This window comes from Podarcis bocagei (genome assembly GCF_964188305.1).
Source record: "Podarcis bocagei genome assembly, chromosome: Z".
Lineage (NCBI taxonomy): Eukaryota > Metazoa > Chordata > Lepidosauria > Squamata > Lacertidae > Podarcis > Podarcis bocagei.
This window is the reverse complement of record NC_138140.1, coordinates 13,676,751-13,700,152: the sequence shown is the minus strand read 5'-3', so window position 1 is coordinate 13,700,152 and position 23,402 is coordinate 13,676,751. Positions and strand designations below refer to the sequence as shown.

At 47.8% G+C, this 23,402-nt stretch overlaps 1 protein-coding gene across 1 annotated transcript in view; it reads left to right on the top strand.

Moving 5' to 3' along the window:
- LOC308578687 (FK506-binding protein 15-like) overlaps positions 1-23,402 on the top strand; it is a gene marked incomplete at its 5' end in the record, with an annotated part of 122,827 nt that overhangs the window by 75,733 nt on the left and 23,692 nt on the right. The window contains one exon of the mRNA XM_081179159.1: positions 2,087-2,223. Coding sequence (XP_081035285.1) covers positions 2,087-2,223 — 137 coding nt within the window. The remainder of the gene's footprint in view (positions 1-2,086; positions 2,224-23,402) is intronic.

The following is a 23,402-nucleotide window of genomic DNA, read 5'->3' as shown; positions in this document are numbered from 1 at the left end:
CATTGTATCTCACTTACAGAGTTAGCTGTCAAAAAGTACTCTATTCACTAACAGTGCATTTCACAGTACGGCATTCTTGTTGTCCAATGGCAGCCCGCGGTGGATTTTAGCTTCCTTTTCTCTCTTTCTGCAGGGAAATACAGTTCACACCTTTCCCCCTCCTCTCCTGCAGCCAAGGGGGGAGATCGCTTGTTTTGATGTTAGAATTATAGTTCTTTTCAAGTGTCTTTCAAGGTTTTAGCTTACAAGTTCATTGCTTTGCTCTATTTACAAAGAACGGAAGGCAGACTTCCTGTTTATGCCTCCCTGCTTCGGTATCAAATTACGTCTTTGTTCTCCTTTATTTCCAAAATTTGTTTCCTTTATTTGTTCTCCTTTATTTCCCAAATTAACCTACTCACGAGTAGTTGTTTTTGTAGCCAGATTGTCACAGGAAAAAGGTAGTGCTCTCCGGTAACGGCTGTGCGGCTTCGCTCCACGGAAGAAGCAGTTGACTCTCAGCGCCACGCCACTTCCCCGCTTCACTCCAGAGCCCGTAATTGGACTCCTTTGCAGATTGGGGGGGCGCAAAAGGTGCCTGCCGAGTCCCACGGTCACAGGCTTCACCCGCCTGCGATTTTTTCAAGGGTCCCCGCTTCGCCGTAGCGGAACAGACCCGATTCGCGTAGAGCCAGTCCCTCCGGATCAGTGAGAGTCCGCCATTACCGATGGCGCCACCCCGGAAGTCCAACCGTGGGCACTCCTTCCCCATATGTTCTCCTGTCTCTTCTACTCCTTTGCATTGCAGGTCAGGATCAGCAAGAAGCTAGCGGAAGCCACGGCGCAGATCACCCAGCTCCAGCTGGAGTTGACCCGTCATCAGAAGCAGGAGATAGATCTCCACTCCCAACTGAATGAAGCCCTGACAGAGTTGGAGAGGCAGAAAGCCCAGGTCAGCCGACTCTGTGCACAGCTGGCAGGTAATGGAAGCTGAGAGGAGGTGCTGAAAAGGCAGAAGAGCACTATCCAAGCACATGCAGAGTAGTTTTATCATCCTAGGAAATTTTTAGCTTGCGGGTAGGGAGCCTGTGGCCCTCCAAGTATTACTGGCCTTCACCTCTCATGAGCCCCAGCAAGCGTAGCCAGGGATGATGGGGTTGGAGTCCAGCAATCTCTGGAGGTCCTGCTCCTTAGGGCCTCCTGCAGTGTAGCTGTTAAAAACTCAGACACACAATCTCCAAAAAGACTCTTGACTTTAATTCCATCTGTTTAAAAAAGGCAAGCTTCTGATCTCTACAAACTTGATTGATTATATTTCTATGCTGCTTTTTGTTGAAATGAATCTCCAGCTTACAAACAATAACATAATGTAACATAATAGAAAATGGGTTTGTGCAGATTCTGCACCTTCCTTGCCCTGCATGCAAGAGCAGAACAGTGTAAGAGTGAGAAGAAACATGTGATATGTCTTTAAAGTTACACGGAGGCCCCATCCACACTATACAGCATTATCATGCCACTGCAGTCAGGCATGGCTTTCTCCCAAGGAATCCTGGGAAGTGTGATTTTTTCCCCAGCTGCCAATACAGTGGTACCTCGAGTTACAGACGCTTCAGGTTACACATGCTTCAGATTACGGACTCCACTAACCCAGAAATAGTACCTCGGGTTAAGAATTTTGTTTCAGGATGAGACAGAAATTGTGCTCCGGTGGCGTGGCAGCAGCAGCAACAGCGGGAGGACCCATTAGGTAAAGTGGTACCTTAGATTAAGAACAGTTTCAGGTTAAGAACGGACCTCCAGAACGAAGTAAGTACTTAACCTGAGGTACCACTGTAGTTGTATAGAAGTGGAGAGCCCTGCTTAAGCAGCCATTTCCAGCATAGTTTAACAGTCTGGGAATTGTAGTTGGGGGTGATGGCAGACTGGGGTTTCCCACCACCTCTCAGCTCCCTTAACAGAATGTTCTCAGTTCATAGAATGTTTTGTGGGAAGCTGTGAGTGTTTAAAGCATGTAGTGCAGATGGCGCTGTACTTAGGCTTAGCTACAGCAGTGGATGGAAACAAGGACATGCATTGTAACTGGCTCTGTGGCCCACCTCCACAGAACTTCAGAAATCGTCTGACGACATGAAAAGCAGATACCAGGAGGAGAAGCTGAGTGGGAAGAAGTTGGATGAGAAGGTGGCAGCCCTGGAAGAGGAGCTGGCTGATCTCCGCGTTAAGAAGGAGAATCTGGAGAAGGTAGTGCCCAGGGGTGGCAAAAGTCATCACCCGAGGCCAGAAGTGGCTCCCTGGAAAACTCTTTCTGACCCTTAGGATTCTCCCAGTGCCACCCCTCCCCCCAGCTTTGCACCCTTGACTGTTTTTTGCCTCCCTGGAAGATGCCCTTGAACCCTGATCATGCGTCTTCTTTCATTCTTAAAGGGAGGATTGAAAGGGACAAGTGGGGAAATTAACGTATGTTGCTCCACTACCATCATCCCTCTTATATCATCTGGGTTATGACACTGCCCTTGAATCCTTGAGGCAAAGGCTTTGGGACATCTCACATAGGGACCTGCGATCCCGATCTTATGTAATTTGTAGCCTGGTCGCAGCTGGAATCCAATGCGGGTATGACTATCAAATATCGTCATACCTTAGGAATTTGTCTGTACCTACCTATCGGCATTTATTTACCAAAGCCAGACTAAATATATTTCCCTTGGAAGTTCTAAATGACAGGCTGAGAGGCATCCTCTATCAGAATAGGTTTTGTTTATGTTCTGCAGACATCGGTTGCATGAACACGCAAGGGACCAACTGATCAATCCCCTACTGGCAAATTTTCCAGGAAAATCTGAATCCTCCCATATTAAATACCTTTTGGATGACAGGTCAAATGATATTACACTGGCCGTGGCAAAGTTTCTTTCGGAGGTTGTAAGAAACAAAGATCATTATGCCCTAGATAAAACAAATGACTGCCTTGGTTTCTTCCATCTGTCTGTCTGGTTGTTTTAACTGTATCTAGTTTAGAAATTGTTTTGTGGATCTTTGGACCACAATAAAGGATAGATAGATAGATGATAGATAGAGATAGATAGATAGATAGATAGATGATAGATAGATAGATAGATAGATAGATAGATAGATAGATAGATAGATGATAGATAGATAGATATCATTATGACACCACAGTCTACACTGTGCCTCATTTCCAAAGAAACACAGACTAAGTGCCTAGACCCCTGGAGATTGGGGTGGCATTTAGCCCCATATTACTAATCATGGGAGCAGCAAAGAGGGTGAAGCCCAGCTCTCTAGAAATAACAGGTTGTATCTAAGGTACTACAAAGTGAAAGTCACTTAGCTGTGCCTGTGTGGCTGAGTAGGGATTCAAACCCTGGTCTCCTGAGTCCTGGTTAGAGACCAACCATTACACAGTACTTTCATCAGGGGCTGCAGTCGTTTTTGTGGCAAATAATCCCCCCTCCCCTCTACTTGTTCCAGACAAGAATTCTGCAGCTGCTGGAGAGTCAGGAGGAGCAAAGGGGGAGCAGCAGCACCGAGGAGGAAGGACCTGCGGGAAGGAAGCAGCCAAGTGCCGTACCCCTTTATGGGGATCCCCACAGCAACTCTCTCCTAGAACCAGCACCAGTGGCATCCCCCGCTCCTTTGGCTAATCTGAAGGAAAGCTCAAGCAGTCCTCCATCCACCGCTCTCGAAGGAGCCCAAGACAGTCTGCTTTTTGCAGCTCCTGAGGCTCATTCTTCGGAAGCACCGGTTGAAGAAACACGTGCAGCCTCTGCTTAAACTGCAAGGCCGCCTCTCAGGCTCTCCGCCAGAATTGAGAAGGAGAGGCCAAGCACTCAGGGTGAAATGGACACAATAGAAATAATTTTGAAATAATTTCTTTTTTTTTTTTTTACTTGCATTTTCATTCTTTGGGTCTTTGGCTAATATTTTCTCATTTGCTTCTATTTCCTTTCTAATTTGATCGAATTTTTCCTCTCTAATTCTTTTTTGTATCGCATCATGTTGTATATAAAAGCCTCTTATGAAAGGTTTGCTTGCATCCCATATCACTCTGATGTATGTTTCTTGTGCCATGTTTATTTGAAAAAATTCCTTCAGAAGTTCTTGTGCTTTGTTCATTATCTTTTCATTGTTTAAGATTTTTTCATTCATTCTCCATCTTCGATTACGAATTGGATCTGTGCTGGAGCCTGGCCACATCCCAAAAACCTTTGAAACTGGAGATGCCCTTCTGTGCATGCGCACAGCTCGATTGAGCACTTCTGTGCATGACCACGCAGTGAAACCCGGAAGTATACACTTCCAGGTTTGCAACCCAAGTATTACATTACCCAAAGGTAACATAACCTAAGGGTCAACTGTATTTTTCTGTTGTTTCTTAACTCCATCATAATTGAATTATGGTCTGTTATTGATTTAGGTTGTATTTCTACCTTTTTGATTTTCCAAATTAAATTGCTTGATATCCAAATTCCAGCTATTCTTCCTGCCTATTGCTTGGCCTCAGAATAATTAGTGTATTATTTTTTCATTTGGGTATCTATGTCTCCATGCGTTTTTTAAATTTAAATTTTCTGCCATTTGAAAAAATGAATATGGTAATCTCCCTTCTTTTGATTTTTCCCCTCTCTCTGTTCTAATTCTATTGAGGTAATGCCTGAGAACCTGAGATCCAGGCATACCCCTGTCACGTAAATATAGTCTTTCACACTTACTCCCATCTCAGTACAAAGGAAAGTATTTACAGCTCCTTGGTCCCTGAGTCAAATCAAATACACCCCTCTGTCTTGTCTGGCTTCATCCCACTATAGGATGGATAGGCATTGTGACTGAGGTGGTTGGATATCACTGGCCATGACTCCTTGGGAAGGCCCTGCAGATGTGTCTGTACATCTCGGGGATTATGGTGGGCTCACTCACCCCTCCCCTTATACCTCACTTCCCTGGGTCCTAAATGCCATTGGAACGGAGATGATTGATACAATGAGTGATTTCCGATGAATTTCTAAAGTTTTCCCATTGAGCCAGTGCATAAATACATTTATCAGTGAATCGCTCCCAACCCCTTCTTTCCTGCTCTCAAGAGCTGGGACTCATGATTTTACAGCTTTTAATTGGAATTATATATTGACAAGACACTGGCTTTTTTGCCATCTATTAATTCCAACTCTGGGGAGTCCAACTCTCCCTCCCACCCTACCCCCAACACTTTTTCTATGTCATGCTGGAGGAATATGTTGACCTGACTGATATTTTGGGAAATGGTTTGCCCATTTACCCTCTATACAATTGGAGAACTCTCCATTTATAATACTAAACTTGGCATGAGGGTTCCCAGAGTGGGGCAGCAGACCTTATTGCTGTTTGTATGTTGGGTGCCATTTTGAATCAAGATGGCAGACTGAAATTTCAGTTTGGCAAGACTTTGCCCGTTTTGTGGCACATGGTAAACCACAAGTAGAGATATGATCGCGAGATTCAGCTCAGGAGTGCTCAAGGTGTGTGTGTGGGGGGGTCTTCATTGATGTTTGGATTTTGGGTGCCATTGTGAATCCTGGACAGTACCTGTGTGTGTGTTATTAGTGTGGGGGGTGTTAGAGGAGAGGTAGTACCTTTGGTGGAGGACACACCATGCTCCTTCGGTGGTAGTTTGTTCTCAGCGAGCCAGCCAGCAAGAAATCATACGTAGTGTTAAGTAGTGGGTTGACATAGCAGCCGGCACAGCGATTTCTTCAAGTAGCTCTTTATTAAGGTAAGCTGGAATAGAACTGACAGCGAACAGCTCAGCCGGCCTGTATTTATAGGCAGCCGGCTGTCAACATTGTAACCACAACAGCCCAGAGTTCCCGCCTAAAATAACTGCCGCGGACCTGAGTGAAAACTATCTACAGACCTGAGTGAAAACTATATACAGTATCCCCCTGTTGGCCCAGGGTGAAACTACACTACATAACACCCCTCCCCACCGAGATAAGGCGTTAGTTACAATCGTAATGGTTTCCTTATATACAGCACTACGCGTAATGGTTCAATTAGGCACAAAAGCATATCGGTTACATTTCCCATACTTAGACCAACAGTGATACCTGTCCAACAACATAGTCCTTTAAATAAGTTGGGCGCTTGGAAACTCTGCCAGACCGCTGGGGACTGGTAGCCAAGTCCGGAGGGCCACACAGTTCTCGCTGCGGCTGTGGTGCGACCCTAGGTGGCGTTGGAACCAACTCCCCTGGATCCGCTGCTGTGGGTGGAGCCTCCGCAAGTGGAGTGGTCTGAGTCTGTTCTGAAACGGCTTGGTTCGGCTCCCCGCTGGCAGTTTGCGAGGGAGGTGTAGGTGGGGCCTCGCCATCTGTACGTGTCTCTTCTGGAGCCGCAAGCGCAGTTGGGGGCACCTCGGTAGTGTCCAAGTCGCCAACCCTGCGCCTAAGCTGGTCTATGTGCCGTCGCCACAAACGTCCGTCTTCGAGTGCCACCTGGTACGAGCGAGGTCCAGTGACTCCCACTACTGTGGCTGGCACCCAAGGGATGTCCCCCACATAGTTCCGGGCAAAGACCTGGTTTCCTGGGACAAATGACCGTGGTGCGTTGGCACAGCCTGGGGGTTCAGCCACGGCAAAGTCTGGGTGTAGCCGGTCGAGCGGTGACCTGAGGCGGCGGCCCATAAGCAGTTCAGCAGGACTCCTCCCTGTGGCCGCATGAGGGGTGATGTGTTGCACGAACAAGTATTCGGCGACCCGCTCATGCCAGTCTCCCCGGTCCAGGCGCGCCAGTGCCTCTTTTGTCGAGCGCACCATTCTTTCCGCTTGCCCGTTGCTGGATGGATGAAAAGGTGCCGTTAGGGCATGGCGGATGCCCAGTCCCAAAAGATACCGCTCAAACGTGCCTGACGTGAACTGCGGTCCGTTGTCAGAGACAAGGACATCAGGACACCCATGCGTTGCAAACAGGCCTCGCAGCACCCGGATGACAGCTTCGGTAGTGGTGGAGGGCATCAGGGCGACCTCCAGCCATTTGGAATAGGCGTCCACCACTACCATAAAGGTCCGGCCGTGAAAGGGGCCAGCCAGATCGATGTGCACCCTCGACCAGGGTGTCTTTGGCGTCTCCCAGGTGTGTCCCTTAGCTGCCAGTGGTGCAGGCCTCGACTCTTGGCACGCTTGACAGGCGGACACCCAGGCAGTGATGGCATCGTCCATATTAGGCCACCAGACGTAACACCGAGCCAACGCCTTCATTTTGACAATTCCTGGGTGGCCAATGTGCAGAGCCTCCAGGACGCGCTGACGGAGTCCCTGGGGAATCACGACGCGGTCTCCCCACAGCAGACAGCCGCGATGAGCTGAGAGTTCATGTTGTCTGGTTGCGAAGGGCTGGAACTCCGATGCAAAAGGCCCTTGTGGCCACCCCCTCCACACCCAGTTGAGCACCCGGCTGATGGTGCGATCCTGGGCAGACGCGGAGGCCACAGTGGCAGCCGATACAGGCACTGCCGGAAGATCCTCAATCAGAAGGAGCGATGAAGCTGGAGCCGGGTCTTCCACAAATGCTGGAAGAGGGCAACGGCTGAGGGCGTCGGCATGGCCCATCGATTTCCCCGGGCGATGGACGAGCCGGTAGTGGTAGGCAGCCAGGAAAACAGTCCATCGCAGCATGCGTGGTGAGAGGACCGGTGGAGTTGGACGATCACCGGCGAGGAGGCCCAGGAGTGGCTTGTGGTCAGTGATGAGGTCAAAAGTCCTGCCATAGAGGTATTCATGGAACCTCTTCACTCCAGCCACAAGTGCCAATGCCTCCTTGTCGAGCTGGCTGTAATTCCGTTCCGTCGGAGATAGTGTCCTGGAAAAGTAGGCGAGCGGTGCTTCTCTTCCATCTGGAAAACGGTGACTAAGGACAGCACCGATGCCAAAAGGTGAGGCGTCGCAGGCAAGGACCAGCGGCCTGGATTCACTGTACTGTACCAGCACACTGTCCGAAGAAAGGAGAGCCTTGACCGCGTTGAAGGCCGCCGTCTCTCGATGACCCCAGGCCCAAGGCGTCTTAGTGCTAAGGAGTCGGTGAAGAGGCTCAGCCACTGTGGCTTTGTGGGGCAGGAACATGTTATAAAAGTTCAGCAGCCCCAGGAATGCCTGCAACTCCGTTTTGTTCTTTGGGGTGGGGGCCTGCTGGATAGCGCGGATCTTGGATGTGGTTGGATGAAGGCCGGAGGCATCGATAAGATAGCCCAGGAACTCTACCTGTGGAACGGCAATCAGGCACTTCTCCCTTTTTACCTTGAGCCCGGCCTCCTGGAACCTGGTCAGCACGGCATGGAGGCGCTCGAACAGCTGCTGGTGTGAGTCTGCAGACACCAAGACGTCATCAAAATATGGTACCACGCCCGGAAGCCCTTGCAGGAGACGCTCCATAAGGCTTTGGAAGATGCCAGGAGCCACACTCACCCCGAACTGCAACCGGCGGCAACGGAATGCCCCCCGGTGGGTGACGATCGTCTGGGCTTCAGCAGTGGCATCATCGACTGGCAGTTGTTGATAGGCTTGGACAAGGTCCAGCTTAGCGAAGACCTTACCCTCACCCAGGGAATGCAGCAGGTGTTGGACAACAGGAACCAGATAAGCGTGCTGCTGAAGTGCCTTGTTGATCGTGCACTTGTAGTCAGCGCAGATTCTCACCGACCCATCTGGCTTGACAGGCGTGACGATGGGGGTTTCCCACTTTGCGTGGTCAACGGGCTCCAAAACTCCTTGGGCGATCAGTTTGTCCAGTTGTTCGTCCACCTTAGCCTTGAGAGCAAAGGGAACCCGGCGTGGCTTTAGCTTGATGGGGGCGACTTGTGGATCAAGGCTAAAGGAGATGGGCGTACCAGTATATTGTCCCAAGGTGCCGTCAAAAACCTCGGCAAAGTCTTTGACCAGACCCTCAGTCTCTGCGTTAGAGATGCAGTTGATGCCGGTGACTTCCAGGCCGAGGGCATCAAACCAGTCTAGCCCTAGGAGGCTTGGCCGCTGACCTTCGACCACCACCAACCGGAGCAGGCCCGAAAAATCCTTGAAGGCGATCCGGAACCGGCCAACGCCTACCACGGGAATGTCGTTTCCCTGGTAGTCTCTCAGGTGTACGCGGTGAGAGTCGAGTAGCCTTTTGGACACTCTGGGTACCAGTCTTTTGATGGTGCTCCATGACACGACGGACAGGGCAGACCCGGTGTCGATCTCCATGTCACATGGAGCTCCTTCAATGAGCACCGTGACGTTCAGCTTGCGTCGCGTAGGCGAGTCGGTTTGGCCAATCGTGGTTCCAGACGGGCAGCGGCAGTTGGTGAGAGCGAAACAACTTTCCTTGGCAGACTGGAGTGAAGACTTGAACTTGCGAGTCGATGAAGGGGGGGTGTCAGACGGAGCCGATCGGCAGACCTTAGCGATGTGGCCCCTTCTGGAACACCTCCTACAGATGGCGTCTCTGAATCGACACTTGGCACGGGAATGGTTGCCTCCGCAGCCAGCACATTCCGGTTGTCCCTTGGACTTCTGTTGGGACTTCCTGCGCTCCCGCTTTGTCTGGTGCACGTCATCGTCTTCACTGGAGGATGCCTCATCACTGCTGGCCTCTTCATGATGCACCGGAACTGGCTCCCTAGCAAGACGCGGGCTGCTGGACTTGCGGATCTCCTGGGCGGAGCGTTCAGCAGCTTCTGAGGCCACAGCCTCCTCAATGGCTTTCTGTAGCGTGAGGTCTGGCTTGGCTAGGAGACGCCGTTGCAGATGGATGTCCCGGACCCCGCAGACGATTCGATCCATCAGGGCATCGTCTAAGTCTCGGAACTCACAGTGCATTGCAGCCTGTCACAGGGCGGTGGCGTAGTTGTTGATTGACTCCCCCTCTGCCTGGTTCCGGTGGTAGAACGCATGGCGGGCAGCAATCTTGGACGGCTTTGGTGCGTAGTGGTTGCGAAGCTTCTCTTGGATCGTGTCCCATGGTGTTGCCTGGACTGCTTCAGGCGCAACCAATGCTCGGGCCGTCTCAAACACCTCAGGCCCACAGAGGCTGAGGAATAGGCCCCGCTTCCGATCCATGGATACTGCTGTCAGCTCGTTGGCTTGGAGGTAGCAGTCGAACCGAGCGAGGTAGGAGTCCCATGACTCAGAGGCTGGCGCAAACGGCGGTAGAGGCACAAGTGAAGCCATGATTCCGATGCCGGCGTGAAGGGCGATGGATGGAACACAGTGCTCTAGCCAGAACAGTCAGCTCTGAATTGGTTCTGCCCAGTGATTTCGCTCAGTGATTTCGCTCAGTGATTTCGCTCTGTGATTCAGCTCAGTTCAGAGGCTGGCCGCATCTGGCTGTGCTCTGATGTCCATCTATCCCATCCTCGTCGCCAGTGTTAAGTAGTGGGTTGACATAGCAGCCGGCACAGCGATTTCTTCAAGTAGCTCTTTATTAAGGTAAGCTGGAATAGAACTGACAGCGAACAGCTCAGCCGGCCTGTATTTATAGGCAGCCGGCTGTCAACATTGTAACCACAACAGCCCAGAGTTCCCGCCTAAAATAACTGCCGCGGACCTGAGTGAAAACTATCTACAGACCTGAGTGAAAACTATATACAGTATCCCCCTGTTGGCCCAGGGTGAAACTACACTACATAACACGTAGTAAGTGAAGTTAACTCTTTATTAGAAGAAACAAGGCCTGCTTGCTCCCTTCATCAGAGCAAGGAGTTAGACGTGCTCTTGCGAGTGGGTCAAATCTGAGGCCTTCTTCTGACATTAGAGCTGCTGAGGGATAAAAATAATTACGCTCTCCGCAGTCCCAAACATGGTTAGAAGCCTACAGCTTGCTTTAGTTCTGCTAAACACTTGCTGGGTGTGAACAGAGAGCCAAAACAAACCTCTGTCTTACCTTTCTGGCTTTGAGCTGGAGGAAGATGATGCAGGTGCAGAAACAGGGAAAGATATCACACCCTTGCATCTTTGTCCTTCATCTTACTCCATCTTTCAGTGGTGCAGCATGCTCTTTGCAGCAAGGGCATGTTCTGGTGAGCACAAATTTTGAATTGGCTAGCCAGGTTACACTAGCTTTACAAGCTCGTCATAAGACATTGTAGAAAAATCAGCAATGCTTCTGTTCACTGATTCCTGGAACTTTCTTGAAATGTAGGCTTCAGCTGCAAACATTACTGGAGCAGTGTGTGGGAATGAAACGCACAACACTTGTTCAGTGCAAGAATTAACCTCAAGAGATGATCCCAGAGTTGGATTATTTTCTATGACATGTCATGGGTGTTTAGAGTAAGATGCATCACCAAACCTCTTAAATCCGACATTATTTTTGCATTCAGGTACCTCAAAGCGACTTACACAGTAAAGCAACTGAGGGTGTGAACACACTACATTGTCAAAGCACACAATTCCCCCTTACCACAAAAACCTCTTAAATCCCACATTATTGGCTACACCAGCTCAGTTTCCTCTTCAGCTATTTGTCCGATCTAACCAACATCTGTTAGGATTTGAATGAGTACAAAGAATTTGAACCTGCTGTTTCTGGTAACAGTGATATCATCCCCACAAAAACGGACTGGCAAGCAAAAATGATAGAAGATCTACAACTTGCCAGAACAACAGGGAGAATAAGAGGAAATTCAATACCAAAAGTTAATCAAGATCGGATAACATTTAAGGAAGATCTTAAAAATGAGTGGCAACGTTAATCTCCTGACAGACCTAGAATGAATCTTGGAATATGGAGAATGTACATAGTAAAAGTTTATGGGTATTAAACGAGAACGCTAAATAAGAAGAAAGAAATGTGTTTTGCCAGACCAAGTGTAAATAGCACAATGAGAAGATTCGGAAGTTAGCTACCTGCGCCTTCCTCGCCTTCTCTTCCTTCCCTCGATCTCCTCAGACGCGTCCCTTCTTCGCCCGGCGAGCGGAGGCGCCACCTCATTGGCCAGCATCGAGCGAGCGTCACCCGCCCTCCCGCCTCCCTCTCCCAGAAACCAGCTTCCCATTGGTCCAGCCGTGTCCCCCTCCCTTTCCGTCAAACTTAAGAGTCCCGCCGCCAAATTCGCGGCAGCGGCAGCAACAGCTGATCGCTGGCGTCCCAGTGCACGCGTTTCTTCCCTCCGCGTGGAAGTTTGCCCCGTTTGGGGACCGCGAATGCCGCCGGCCGCTTTGGCTTGCTGGTTTCGCTTCTGCAGCCCAGCACTTGAGCCATGGCCGAGAAATTGCAGCCGCGCACTTTGCGGCTCTCGCCTCCCGGCTTGGGCTTAGTCGAGGGGCGCGGGGAGCGAGGGGCCGTCAGGATGTTGGGGGACATGGATGAAGAAGACGAGGCCTTCCAGCTTCCGACGGGAGGGTGAGAATGCGGCGCCTCTCTGCGTGGGGGGAGATGCGGGGTGTGCGGGTGTCTTTGGGTCCACGTGAGGGGGCGGGGCTGTGTGAGGGGACCATAGCTGTATGTGGGGTGGGGCTGCATGTGGGGCTGGGGCTGCATGTGGGGCTGGGGCTGCATGTGGGGCTGGGGCAGCATGTGGGACTAGAGCTGTATGTGGGGCTGGGGCAGCATGTGGGACTAGAGCTGTATGTGGGCCTGGGGCAGCATGTGGGACTAGAGCTGTATGTGGGCCTGGGGCAGCATGTGGGACTAGAGCTGTATGTGGGGCTGGGGCAGCATGTGGGACTAGAGCTGTATGTGGGGTTGGGGCAGCATGTGGGACTAGAGCTGTATGTGGGGCTGGGGCAGCATGTGGGACTAGAGCTGCATGTGGGGCTGGGGCTGCATGTGGGGCTGGGGCAGCATGTGGGACTAGAGCTGCATGTGGGGCTGGGGCTGTATGTGGGGCTGGGGCTGCATGTGGGGTTGGGGCAGCATGTGGGGCTGGGGCAGCATGTGGGACTAGAGCTGTATGTGGGGTTGGGGCAGCATGTGGGACTAGAGCTGTATGTGGGGCTGGGGCAGCATGTGGGACTAGAGCTGCATGTGGGGCTGGGGCTGTATGTGGGGCTGGGGCTGCATGTGGGACTAGAGCTGTATGTGGGGCTGGGGCTGCATGTGGGACTAGAGCTGTATGTGGGGCTGGGGCTGGGGCTGCATGTGGGGCTGGGGCAGCATGTGGGGCTGGGGTGGGTGGGTGCAGGCTTGCGAAGGGTGATTCCGAGCACATGCAGAGGGGTTTGTCTGCAAATACGTGCTGTTAGGCGCTGAGAGAGAGGCGAAGTTCAGCTGAGCTAGGCGTCTTTGAGCCAGCAAGGTTCCTTCTCTCTTTTTCTCTCTTTTTCCTTCTTTCTGTCTCTCTGCCTCACAGCGTTGCTGGTGAGGATGAAATGGGCGGGGAGCGAGGGGCCGTCAGGATGTTGGGGGACATGGATGAAGAAGACGAGGCCTTCCAGCTTCCGACGGGAGGGTGAGAATGCGGCGCCTCTCTGCGTGGGGGGAGATGCGGGGTGTGCGGGTGTCTTTGGGTCCGCGTGAGGGGGCGGGGCTGTGTGAGGGGACCATAGCTGTAGGTGGGGTGGGGCTGCATGTGGGGCTGGGGCAGCATGTGGGGTTGGGGCAGCATGTGGGACTAGAGCTGTATGTGGGCCTGGGGCAGCATGTGGGACTAGAGCTGTATGTGGGGCTGGGGCTGGGGCTGCATGTGGGGCTGGGGCAGCATGTGGGACTAGAGCTGTATGTGGGGCTGGGGCAGCATGTGGGGCTGGGGTGGGTGGGTGCAGGCTTGCGAAGGGTGATTCCGAGCACATGCAGAGGGGTTTGTCTGCAAATACGTGGTGTTAGGCGCTGAGAGAGAGGCGAAGTTCAGCTGAGCTAGGCGTCTTTGAGCCAGCAAGGTTCCTTCTCTCTTTTTCTCTCTTTTTCCTTCTTTATGTCTCTCTGACTCACAGCGTTGCTTGTGAGGATGAAATGGGCGGGGAGCGAGGGGCCGTCAGGATGTTGGGGGACATGGATGAAGAAGACGAGGCCTTCCAGCTTCCGACGGGAGGGTGAGAATGCGGCGCCTCTCTGCGTGGGGGGAGATGCGGGGTGTGCGGGTGTCTTTGGGTCCGCGTGAGGGGGCGGGGCTGTGTGAGGGGACCATAGCTGTAGGTGGGGTGGGGCAGCATGTGGGACTAGAGCTGTATGTGGGGCTGGGGCAGCATGTGGGACTAGAGCTGTATGTGGGGCTGGGGCAGCATGTGGGACTAGAGCTGTATGTGGGGCTGGGGCAGCATGTGGGACTAGAGCTGTATGTGGGGCTGGGGCTGCATGTGGGACTAGAGCTGTATGTGGGGCTGGGGCTGCATGTGGGACTAGAGCTGTATGTGGGGCTGGGGCTGCATGTGGGGCTGGGGCAGCATGTGGGGCTGGGGTGGGTGGGTGCAGGCTTGCGAAGGGTGATTCCGAGCACATGCAGAGGGGTTTGTCTGCAAATACGTGGTGTTAGGCGCTGAGAGAGAGGCGAAGTTCAGCTGAGCTAGGCGTCTTTGAGCCAGCAAGGTTCCTTCTCTCTTTTTCTCTCTTTTTCCTTCTTTCTGTCTCTCTGCCTCACAGCGTTGCTTGTGAGGATGAAATGGGCGGGGAGCGAGGGGCCGTCAGGATGTTGGGGGACATGGATGAAGAAGACGAGGCCTTCCAGCTTCCGACGGGAGGGTGAGAATGTGGCGCCTCTCTGCGTGGGGGGAGATGCGGGGTGTGCGGGTGTCTTTGGGTCCGCGTGAGGGGGCGGGGCTGTGTGAGGGGACCATAGCTGTATGTGGGGCTGGGGCTGCATGTGGGGCTGGGGCAGCATGTGGGACTAGAGCTGTATGTGGGGCTGGGCAGCATGTGGGACTAGAGCTGTATGTGGGGCTGGGGCTGCATGTGGGACTAGAGCTGTATGTGGGGCTGGGGCTGGGGCTGCATGTGGGGCTGGGGCAGCATGTGGGACTAGAGCTGTATGTGGGGCTGGGGCAGCATGTGGGGCTGGGGTGGGTGGGTGCAGGCTTGCGAAGGGTGATTCCGAGCACATGCAGAGGGCTTTGTCTGCAAATACCTGCTGTTAGGCGCTGAGAGAGAGGCGAAGTTCAGCTGAGCTAGGCGTCTTTGAGCCAGCAAGGTTCCTTCTCTCTTTTTCTCTCTTTTTCCTTCTTTCTGTCTCTCTGCCTCACAGCGTTGCTGGTGAGGATGAAATGGGCGGGGTTTCGGCCAGCTAAGGATGAATTGGGAGGCGCTGGGTTGCATCCGACTAAGCTATGCGTTGGTTATGCCTGCCCATTTCAGTGGACCAACTCTGAGCAGAGCCAGCATTGAGCTGAAACCGAAGTGCCTTGTGTTTTCACTGTTTCTTACATGCTTAGCTTTGGAGCTAAAAAGTTCGCCTCTCATGATGATTGGGTGTGGGAGGCAGGGACCCTGCTGCAGAAATAGTAACCTCCGCAACCCCAGACCCCTATACCACTGGTGATGGGAGTGCACTTGCTCTACAATCCAGAGGGCCAAAGGAACCCCACACCTTTTGTAGAGTGAGGGAATACATTATATTTTAGTAGTGGTTTGGGAGTAGGAAGTTCACCCCAAGGGTTAATGGGGAAAGGAGCATTTTTCTTAAAAAGCAAGACTTATTGGGGAGTAGACTCCATTGAATTCAACTGAACTTCCCCATGAATGTACATAGGGTTGATTTGCATACAAATGCCTGTTGCCTGTGCTGTGGTGAAATATTTTCCCTTTTCCTAATTCTAGCTTTCTGTTTCCACTTCTTATGTGCTGATGTTACACTGAGAGAGAGTCACAAAGTGAGCTTCATCTCCAAGTGGGGGTCTGCACCCTGATCTCCCAGGTCACAATTTGGCATTCTAACTCCTGCCCTAAAGTGGGTGCCAGTAACAGGACTAAATGGAGGTGTTTTGTGGTCTTAGATTCCTTCTACAAAAGGAACCCTAAGAAAGATTTCTAGTGCCCTTACACTGTGACATTTTAGGTGTTCAAAATAAGGGCACTGCACTGTTGCTTTTGGCAACACTGGCAGTGAGCAAAGGTCAGAGTGACATATAGCCAGTGGGAGTTGTAGTTCAGAAATTTATGGAGAACTGCAGATGCCCCCCCCAATATTCAAAATATAGTCCGGCCCCCCACAAGGTCTGAGGGACAGTGGACTGGCCCCCTGCTGAAAAAGTTTGCTGACCCCTGACCTATGTCTTCCCAGAATGTCACTCTCCCCAGAAGGGGAAGCCAAGCTCACAATCTCTGTTCCGCTCGCTTCGTCTTCTTTTTTTAAGATAATTTTATTTATTTATACATACAACAAGAAAAACACACACAGAGAAAAACACAAATACCAAATTACACACAAATTACAAAAATAACCATAGACACATAATTTTCTTGGCAAACAATAAAACATCTATTGGTCTTAACACTAAAGACCCAACTTCCCGTCTATTCCATATTTCAAATTCATATTACGTATTGCCAATACACATTTTTTTTCATAATTAAACTTATTCTCAATAAATCTAATTTCTTCTATCTACCTAGCACTATCACTGAAGTTCCTCGAATGCTGCAACAGAATTTAAACTACTATATTTATTTTTCAGATATTCTTTGAAAACCTCCCATTTAGAAACAAATTCTTGTTTTTATTTATTCTTTATTTTTTCTGATAAACCATCTAATTCGGCATATTCTGTCAGCTTTTGGATCCAATCTTGTATAGAGGGGATTTCATTACTCTTCCATTTTGCTGCGATCAAAACTCTTGCTGCTGCCATCGCATATAAAAAGATACCCTTACTCTTTTGTGGAATATCCAAATCTGTTATTCCCAGGAGGTAGGCCTCTGGTTTTTTATTGAAAGAGATCTTTAGCATTTTTTGCAGTTCTGCATGTATACTCTCCCAGAATACCTGGATTTTCCTACATATCCACCACATATGATAGAATGTTCCTGAGTCTCCGCATCTCCAACAATTACTTGACACATTTTTATACATTTTTGAAAGTTTCTGTGGTGTTAGATACCATCGATGTTGCATTTTTTGAAAGTTCTCTCTAATTGTGTAACAGTTTGTGAATTTCCAATTGATCTTCCATAAATTTTCCCATTGGGCCATGGTTATTGGATGGCCAAAATCCTGGGACCACCTCACCATTGCCACTGTTACCTCCTCCTCCTTGACTGTCCAGTCAAGGAGGAGTCGGTAAGTTTTGGAAAGAGTTTTTCTTTTAGAGTTTACAAGATCAGATTCGAATCGGGAAATTTCTGCTGAGAACCCCTTTTGTTTGTCAGATTTAAATTTTTCAAATAACTGATGGTATTGGAACCAGTCTGAAATGTGTTCTCTTATCTCCTCAAAGTTTTTTAATTTTATTTGGTTATCCTCATTTTTTAGAAGTATTTAATATGTTGGCCAGCTTTCCCGAGTATTTTTCCGTTTTACTGCTATGGCTTCTACTGGAGAAGTCCACCACGGGACTTTAGGCTCCATCAGGTCTTTATATTTTTCCCATACAGCAAAGAGTGACTTTCTTATTATATGGTTGGTAAAATTTTTATGAATTTTTGCTTTTCCATATATTAGGTAGGCGTGCCATCCCCAACGGTTGTCAAAACCTTCCAGATCCAGGAGGTCCGGATCCTGCAACGTGCACCAATCTTTTAGCCAAGTGAAACAGGCAGCCTCGTAGTAAAGTTTTAGATCGGGTAGGGAAAAGCCTCCTCTCTCTTTTATGTCTATTAAGATCAGGTGTTTAATCCTAGGTTTCTTCCCTTCCCACAAGAATTTGGAAATTTCTCTTTGCCATATCTTGAGACAACCTGCTTCACCCAGTATCGGAATCATTTGAAATAAGAAGATTAATTTTGGAAGCACATTCATCTTTATAATGGAAATCCTACCCAGAAATGTTAATTTTAGTTTACTCCAGATTACCAATTTTTTTCTAATCTCTAACCAAGTTTTGGTGTAATTATCCTGAAATAAGTTTATGTTCTTGGGGGTGATCCAAATACCCAAGTATTTCGCTTTTGAAGAGATTTTCAGGCCCAGTATTTTTTCTAAGTCGTCCTTTTCTTCTGTGGTTACATTTTTAACAAGCATTTTTGTTTTTGTTATATTCAGTTTAAAGCCTGCCACATCTCCAAATTCTTTAATCAATTCCAGCACTCTTTTCAGACTTTCTTTAGGGTTTTCAGTCATAACAAGTAAATCGTCCGCAAAAGCTTTGATTTTATATGTTTTGTTTCCCAGAGTGATGCCTTTAACAAGCTCATCCTTTCTTATCTGATTGTTCAAGACTTCCATCACCAAGATAAATATCAGTGGTGACAGTGGGCAGCCCTGTCTTGTTCCCTTGTTTATTTTGCACTCCTCAGTAATTCTTCCGTTGATTATCAATTTTGCATATTGTTCCGAATAGATGGCATTTATTCTTTTAGAAATATTTTCTCCCAGTCTGATTTCTTCCATTAATTTTTTCATAAACTTCCAGGATACATTATCAAAAGCTTTTTCAGCGTCTACCAACATAATAGCTGCTTGTTTATCAATTTTAATATCCAAATATTCTAATACATTAATCACACATCTAATTTGGATTGCATAAATCGTCCGGGAAGAAATCCTGTTTGATCTTTATGAATTATATCTTTCAGCACCATTTTTTATCTATTTGCAAGAATGTCTGCGAATATCTTGTAATCGTTATTTAGCAGTGCAATGGGTCTGTAATTGGCCATGTTCGAGGCATCTGTTCCCTGTTTATGGATAAGAGTAATAAAGCTGTCCTTCCAGGTTTTAGGAAGCATTCCATTTGCCAGAATATTATTCATTAGGTCTTTCATGGGAAGAAATAATGCTTGTTCTAACTTTTTATAGTAATTAGCTGGAAGACCATCTGGGCCCGGTGTCTTTCCTAATTTTGATCTCTGTATAGCTTGTTGCATCTCCATAGCTGTTATTGGTGAGTTCAGGCTTTCAGTTTTTTCCTTAGGTATTATTGGTAGTTTATTTTTGCCCAAATAATCAATTATTTTTTCTAGAGTCTCTGGATCTTCTTTATATAGTTTTCCGAAAAAACTAGCAAAGTTTTTACTAATTTCCTTCGGTTCTTGAATCCATTTGTCTTCAATTTAAATTTTATTGATAATTCTATCTTCCTTTTTCTTCTTTAATTGCCAGGCCAGAAGTTTGCCAGGTTTATTTGCAAACTCAAAATTTCTATGTCTCAACCATTTTATCTTCCATTCTATCTCTTCATTTATTATCATGGAGAATTGCGTCTGTAAAATTTTTATACTTTGCTTAATTAGTTCATCATCTGGTTTTTGGAAAAGGATCCTTTCCTTTTTTCTAATTTCCTCCCAGATCTCCATTTTCTTCTTCTCTTTTATTTTCCTTTGGAATGTGTTTTGTTGTATAAAGAAGCCTCTTATGATGGCTTTACCCGCGTCCCAAACCGTCTCTAGATCTACTCCTTGATTTAAATTAAACTTAAAATATTCTTCTAAGATTTGCTTGGCCTTCTCTACAATTTTTTCATCATTTAGCATACTCTCATTAAGTCGCCACCTTTTAACCTTTTCTTCTTTTCCTTTAAAGTTAACCCAGACCGCGCTGTGATCAGAAATTGTCCTTGGATGGATTTCGGCTTTTGTAATATTATTTAATAAATCCTTTGTTGTCCAGATCGCGTCGATTCATCCCGCCAATTTATGTGGCTCTGAGTAATGTGTAAATTCTTTCTCTGTTGGATTCTTAAACCTCCAAGCGTCAAACAAATTCAGGAGTTCTATTAATTGGAAAAATGTAGTTGGGAGTTTGTTCTGCCTCTTTTCTTTCTTTATTGTTCTGTCCATGTTTGGATTGACTACTCCATTAAAATCTCCTAATAATATAATTCCCCCCCCCCCTAAATATTCTATGACTTTTTCTTCCAGGAATTGATAGAATTAGGATTTTCTTTCATTTGGTGCATAAATTCCAATAACTATCACTTTTTCATTATTGATCTTAACCTCTATAATCACTGTTCGACCTTTTTCATCATTGTAAAGCAGTTTTGGCTCTAGCTGAGGTTTTACATAGATTACCACCCCTCTCTTTTTTTCTTTACTTGATGCAATAAACTCAAGCCCCAATCTCTTATTTATTAATACTCTTTTATGTTTTTCCGCTACATGAGTTTCTTGCAGACAGATTAGATCATATTTTTGCTTAACGAGAATATATTCCACCTTGTTCCTTTTTGATTTTTCATTTAAACCATTTACGTTCCAAGTAATAAATTTATAATCCATACTTTATTTCTTATGATACGTCAACGGGATAAAAAAATAAAAAAATTACACATTCAAGGTCTCAGTATACATTTAATAAATTCCCTTCTTAGATCTGTCTCCTAACTCTCAACTGTTTGTTCAATTTCCTCTGATTCTCCCAACAATTGCCTTTTTCCTCCGAGGTCTTTCCGGTACTTTCTCCAGAACTTGTCCGCATCTAATGCCGACAAGCACTTTCTACGTTTCCCTTTAAAGAAAAAAGAGATGCCTTCCGGGTACTCCCACCTATAGTCCACTGCCTTTGCCTTTAGTGCCTCGGCCAGAGGTCTATAAGCTTCTCTCTTTTTTATCAACCGATTTGGAATAATCTTGTGGACGATAATATCATTTCCTTCCGATTGAAATTTCTTCTTGTTACTAGCTTGTAAAATTCTATTTCTGAAATCCATAGAGTTAAAAGAGACTAAATAATCAGCCGGCCAGTTGTTTGCTTTTGCTACATTAGATTTTTCTATTTTTTGTGCTACTTCTGCTTCTTCTAGGTCTAACCAAGCTGCTAGCTCTTTTGAGATTTTTTCCTCAATTATTTCCTCTGCGTCCTCTGTTAGTCCTCTGAATCTTAGGGTATTCTCCCTTCTCTGCATTTGCAACATCGCAATAGAGTCCAAAGTTGAATCCTGCTGTGCTTTCAGATCTGCTGTTTCTTTCCTTATCTTATCGCATTCCCTTTTCAACTCTCTATTTTCATTTTGTAATTTTTTCTGAGCTTCCTCTAGATTCTGTGTTTTACCTTTAAGGTCTAGCACTATTTTCGTCAGTTCTGAATTTTTTTGTACTAAATTATTGACCTGAGTTGATAACTCAGCTGTTATTTTCACATTTTCATCTATTTTGACTCCCATTGAAATAAGTTTTTCTTCTGTTGCTTTTGCCTTTTCATTTACATTATTTTTTAAATCTTGGATATATTTCTTCAAACTTAAAATTAATTCTCTCATATCTAGTGATTGATGCATGTCAGTTACAGAAGTTCTCCTGTTTTGTGAGGCTGAAACTGCCGCAGAACCTGTCACAGTTGTTTTTTTTACCATACATCACTAAGAAATTCAGTTAGCTCACTAGGTAATTTGTTCTCTTTCCTTCTGTCTTACAGATTGGATATCAATTAAGTTCAATCTTTCTTAATACAATCATGTCAATATTCCAATGTGATAATTAATGAATGTCAATTAAGTTCAATCTTTCTTAATACAATCATGACAATTTTACCAATCTGATAGTAATCTCCGGCCTATGTATCCACTAATTTTTATATTCCCAGTTTCACTAAATATATTTTAAATTGAATATGAACAATTATCTAATTAGTTACAGCCAAGCATCAGTACAGCAATATCACAAATTCATCAGATCAAATAAATATAAACTAATCACTGACAGGATTCTAGTTTTTGAATCCATTACCCTCTGGTCTTTGGGGAAGGCTGCAACAAAATCGCCAACCTGCAGTGAAACATGAGCATCTGTGAATGAAGTGAATGGTTACTATTTTTTTCTGCCCAGGACCAGGCTGGCCTCTCTCTTTGAACAGGATCAGACAACTACAGAATCTGGAAATGTGCTCTTCCAATACAGGCCATCCAAGCGGGCCAAAATTAGTCATCCAGCTACCGGTAAGTAAACTGTTCACAATGCCCAGGAACATAAGATGAGCCCTTGTGGACCAGGCCAGTGGCCCATCTAGTCCAACCTTTGGTTCTGAAGCCCCACATAATCAACTGGGTTGGTCTGTGACAACTCACGAGTAGTGCTGGGGAGAGACCCCTGACCTGGGGCCCCAGAAAGGTGCTGGTGGTCTGTATTCACCACACTGGGGTAGATGGACCCGGTGGTTTGACGCCATACAAGGCAACTTCCTGTTTTTCATTAATCTGAGCAACTGGCTTGGTCCCAAGACAAGGGAGCTAACTTGGCCTGATGTTTGCAAGCAATGTTCTGTAACAGAGCACTTACCCTTCTCATGTGCTGCTCCAGCTGCAGGTCTGTCTACCCAGAAGCATCCTCCTGCAGCTGCTGCTGCTGCACCCGCTGCTTCTCCTGTGCCAACTGCAGCAGTGCAGTCAGTTTTCTTCGCTACAGTTGTTCATGCATATTTGTTGTGAGTACTACAGCAGAGGGGATGAGCTGCAGGGTGTTCTTGCTACCCAAGTCCTGTGCTCACATCTTTTGCAATCATCTCTCCATCTTGCCTGGCTTCTTTGGAAAGAGGGGGAACTGAACAACAGTTGGGGGTGGTCGATTAGGGTGAATGGGGCACTGCCAACTCAACCTCAGCCTGCCCCCACCTGCCCGTTGTTGTTTTTTTACTTCCAGCCAATCAGGCTGTGGATATCATTGACTATGGCTCTATGTGCTGTTGATTTCCTTGCCTTATGCCACACCAGTGAAAGCAGCTCCAGTAGGAAGGTACCCCCTCATTCTGCCCCCAGCTGGCTCCCACCTGCCTGCCTTCTTACGTCCAACCGATCCAGAGGGCAGGACTTCCTGTCAGCTTCCTCTTCCCCCTCAGTCTCCATGCTGCCATGGTAGAGCACAGCAGGGAGGAGGATGGGGACAGCCCTAGACTTAGCTGGCCCTTCTTGTCGTTGGCTCTGGTGCCACCTAGAGTTGGGCTCCCTGCATTCACCCCATTGAGGCACTAGCCAACACTGAACTGAAATGAGGATAGAGACCTCCTGGGATGGGGAGCTTGTGGGCTGATAAAATGTTGCTGGGCTGCTATCCCCCCCCCCACATCACCCCTCACTGTTGGCCAGATGGCCTGGGCTGATGGGAGTTAAACAACCCATGGGAAGTCTCTGTAAAGAGCTGCTTAATATAACCCATGGGGTTGGCATGGTGGCAACAATTGTGGGAAGCTAAGAGGTGTTCTCTTCTTATTCCAGTACCAATGGGAAATATGTGAAACATGGCAAGTATGGAGCAGCTGTAGTGGGCAGCAATGCAACCAAGGAGGTAAGAGGAGGAGGTGTGGTGTCTTGAAGTAGCCTGGCTTTCTGACAACCTGCTGTCCTCCTGATTTTTGGGACTACAGCTGCTGTTGGTCCTAAACATCTGGAGGATACAGGGTTGATGTAGGTTGGGCTAAGGAAATGCTTCCCTT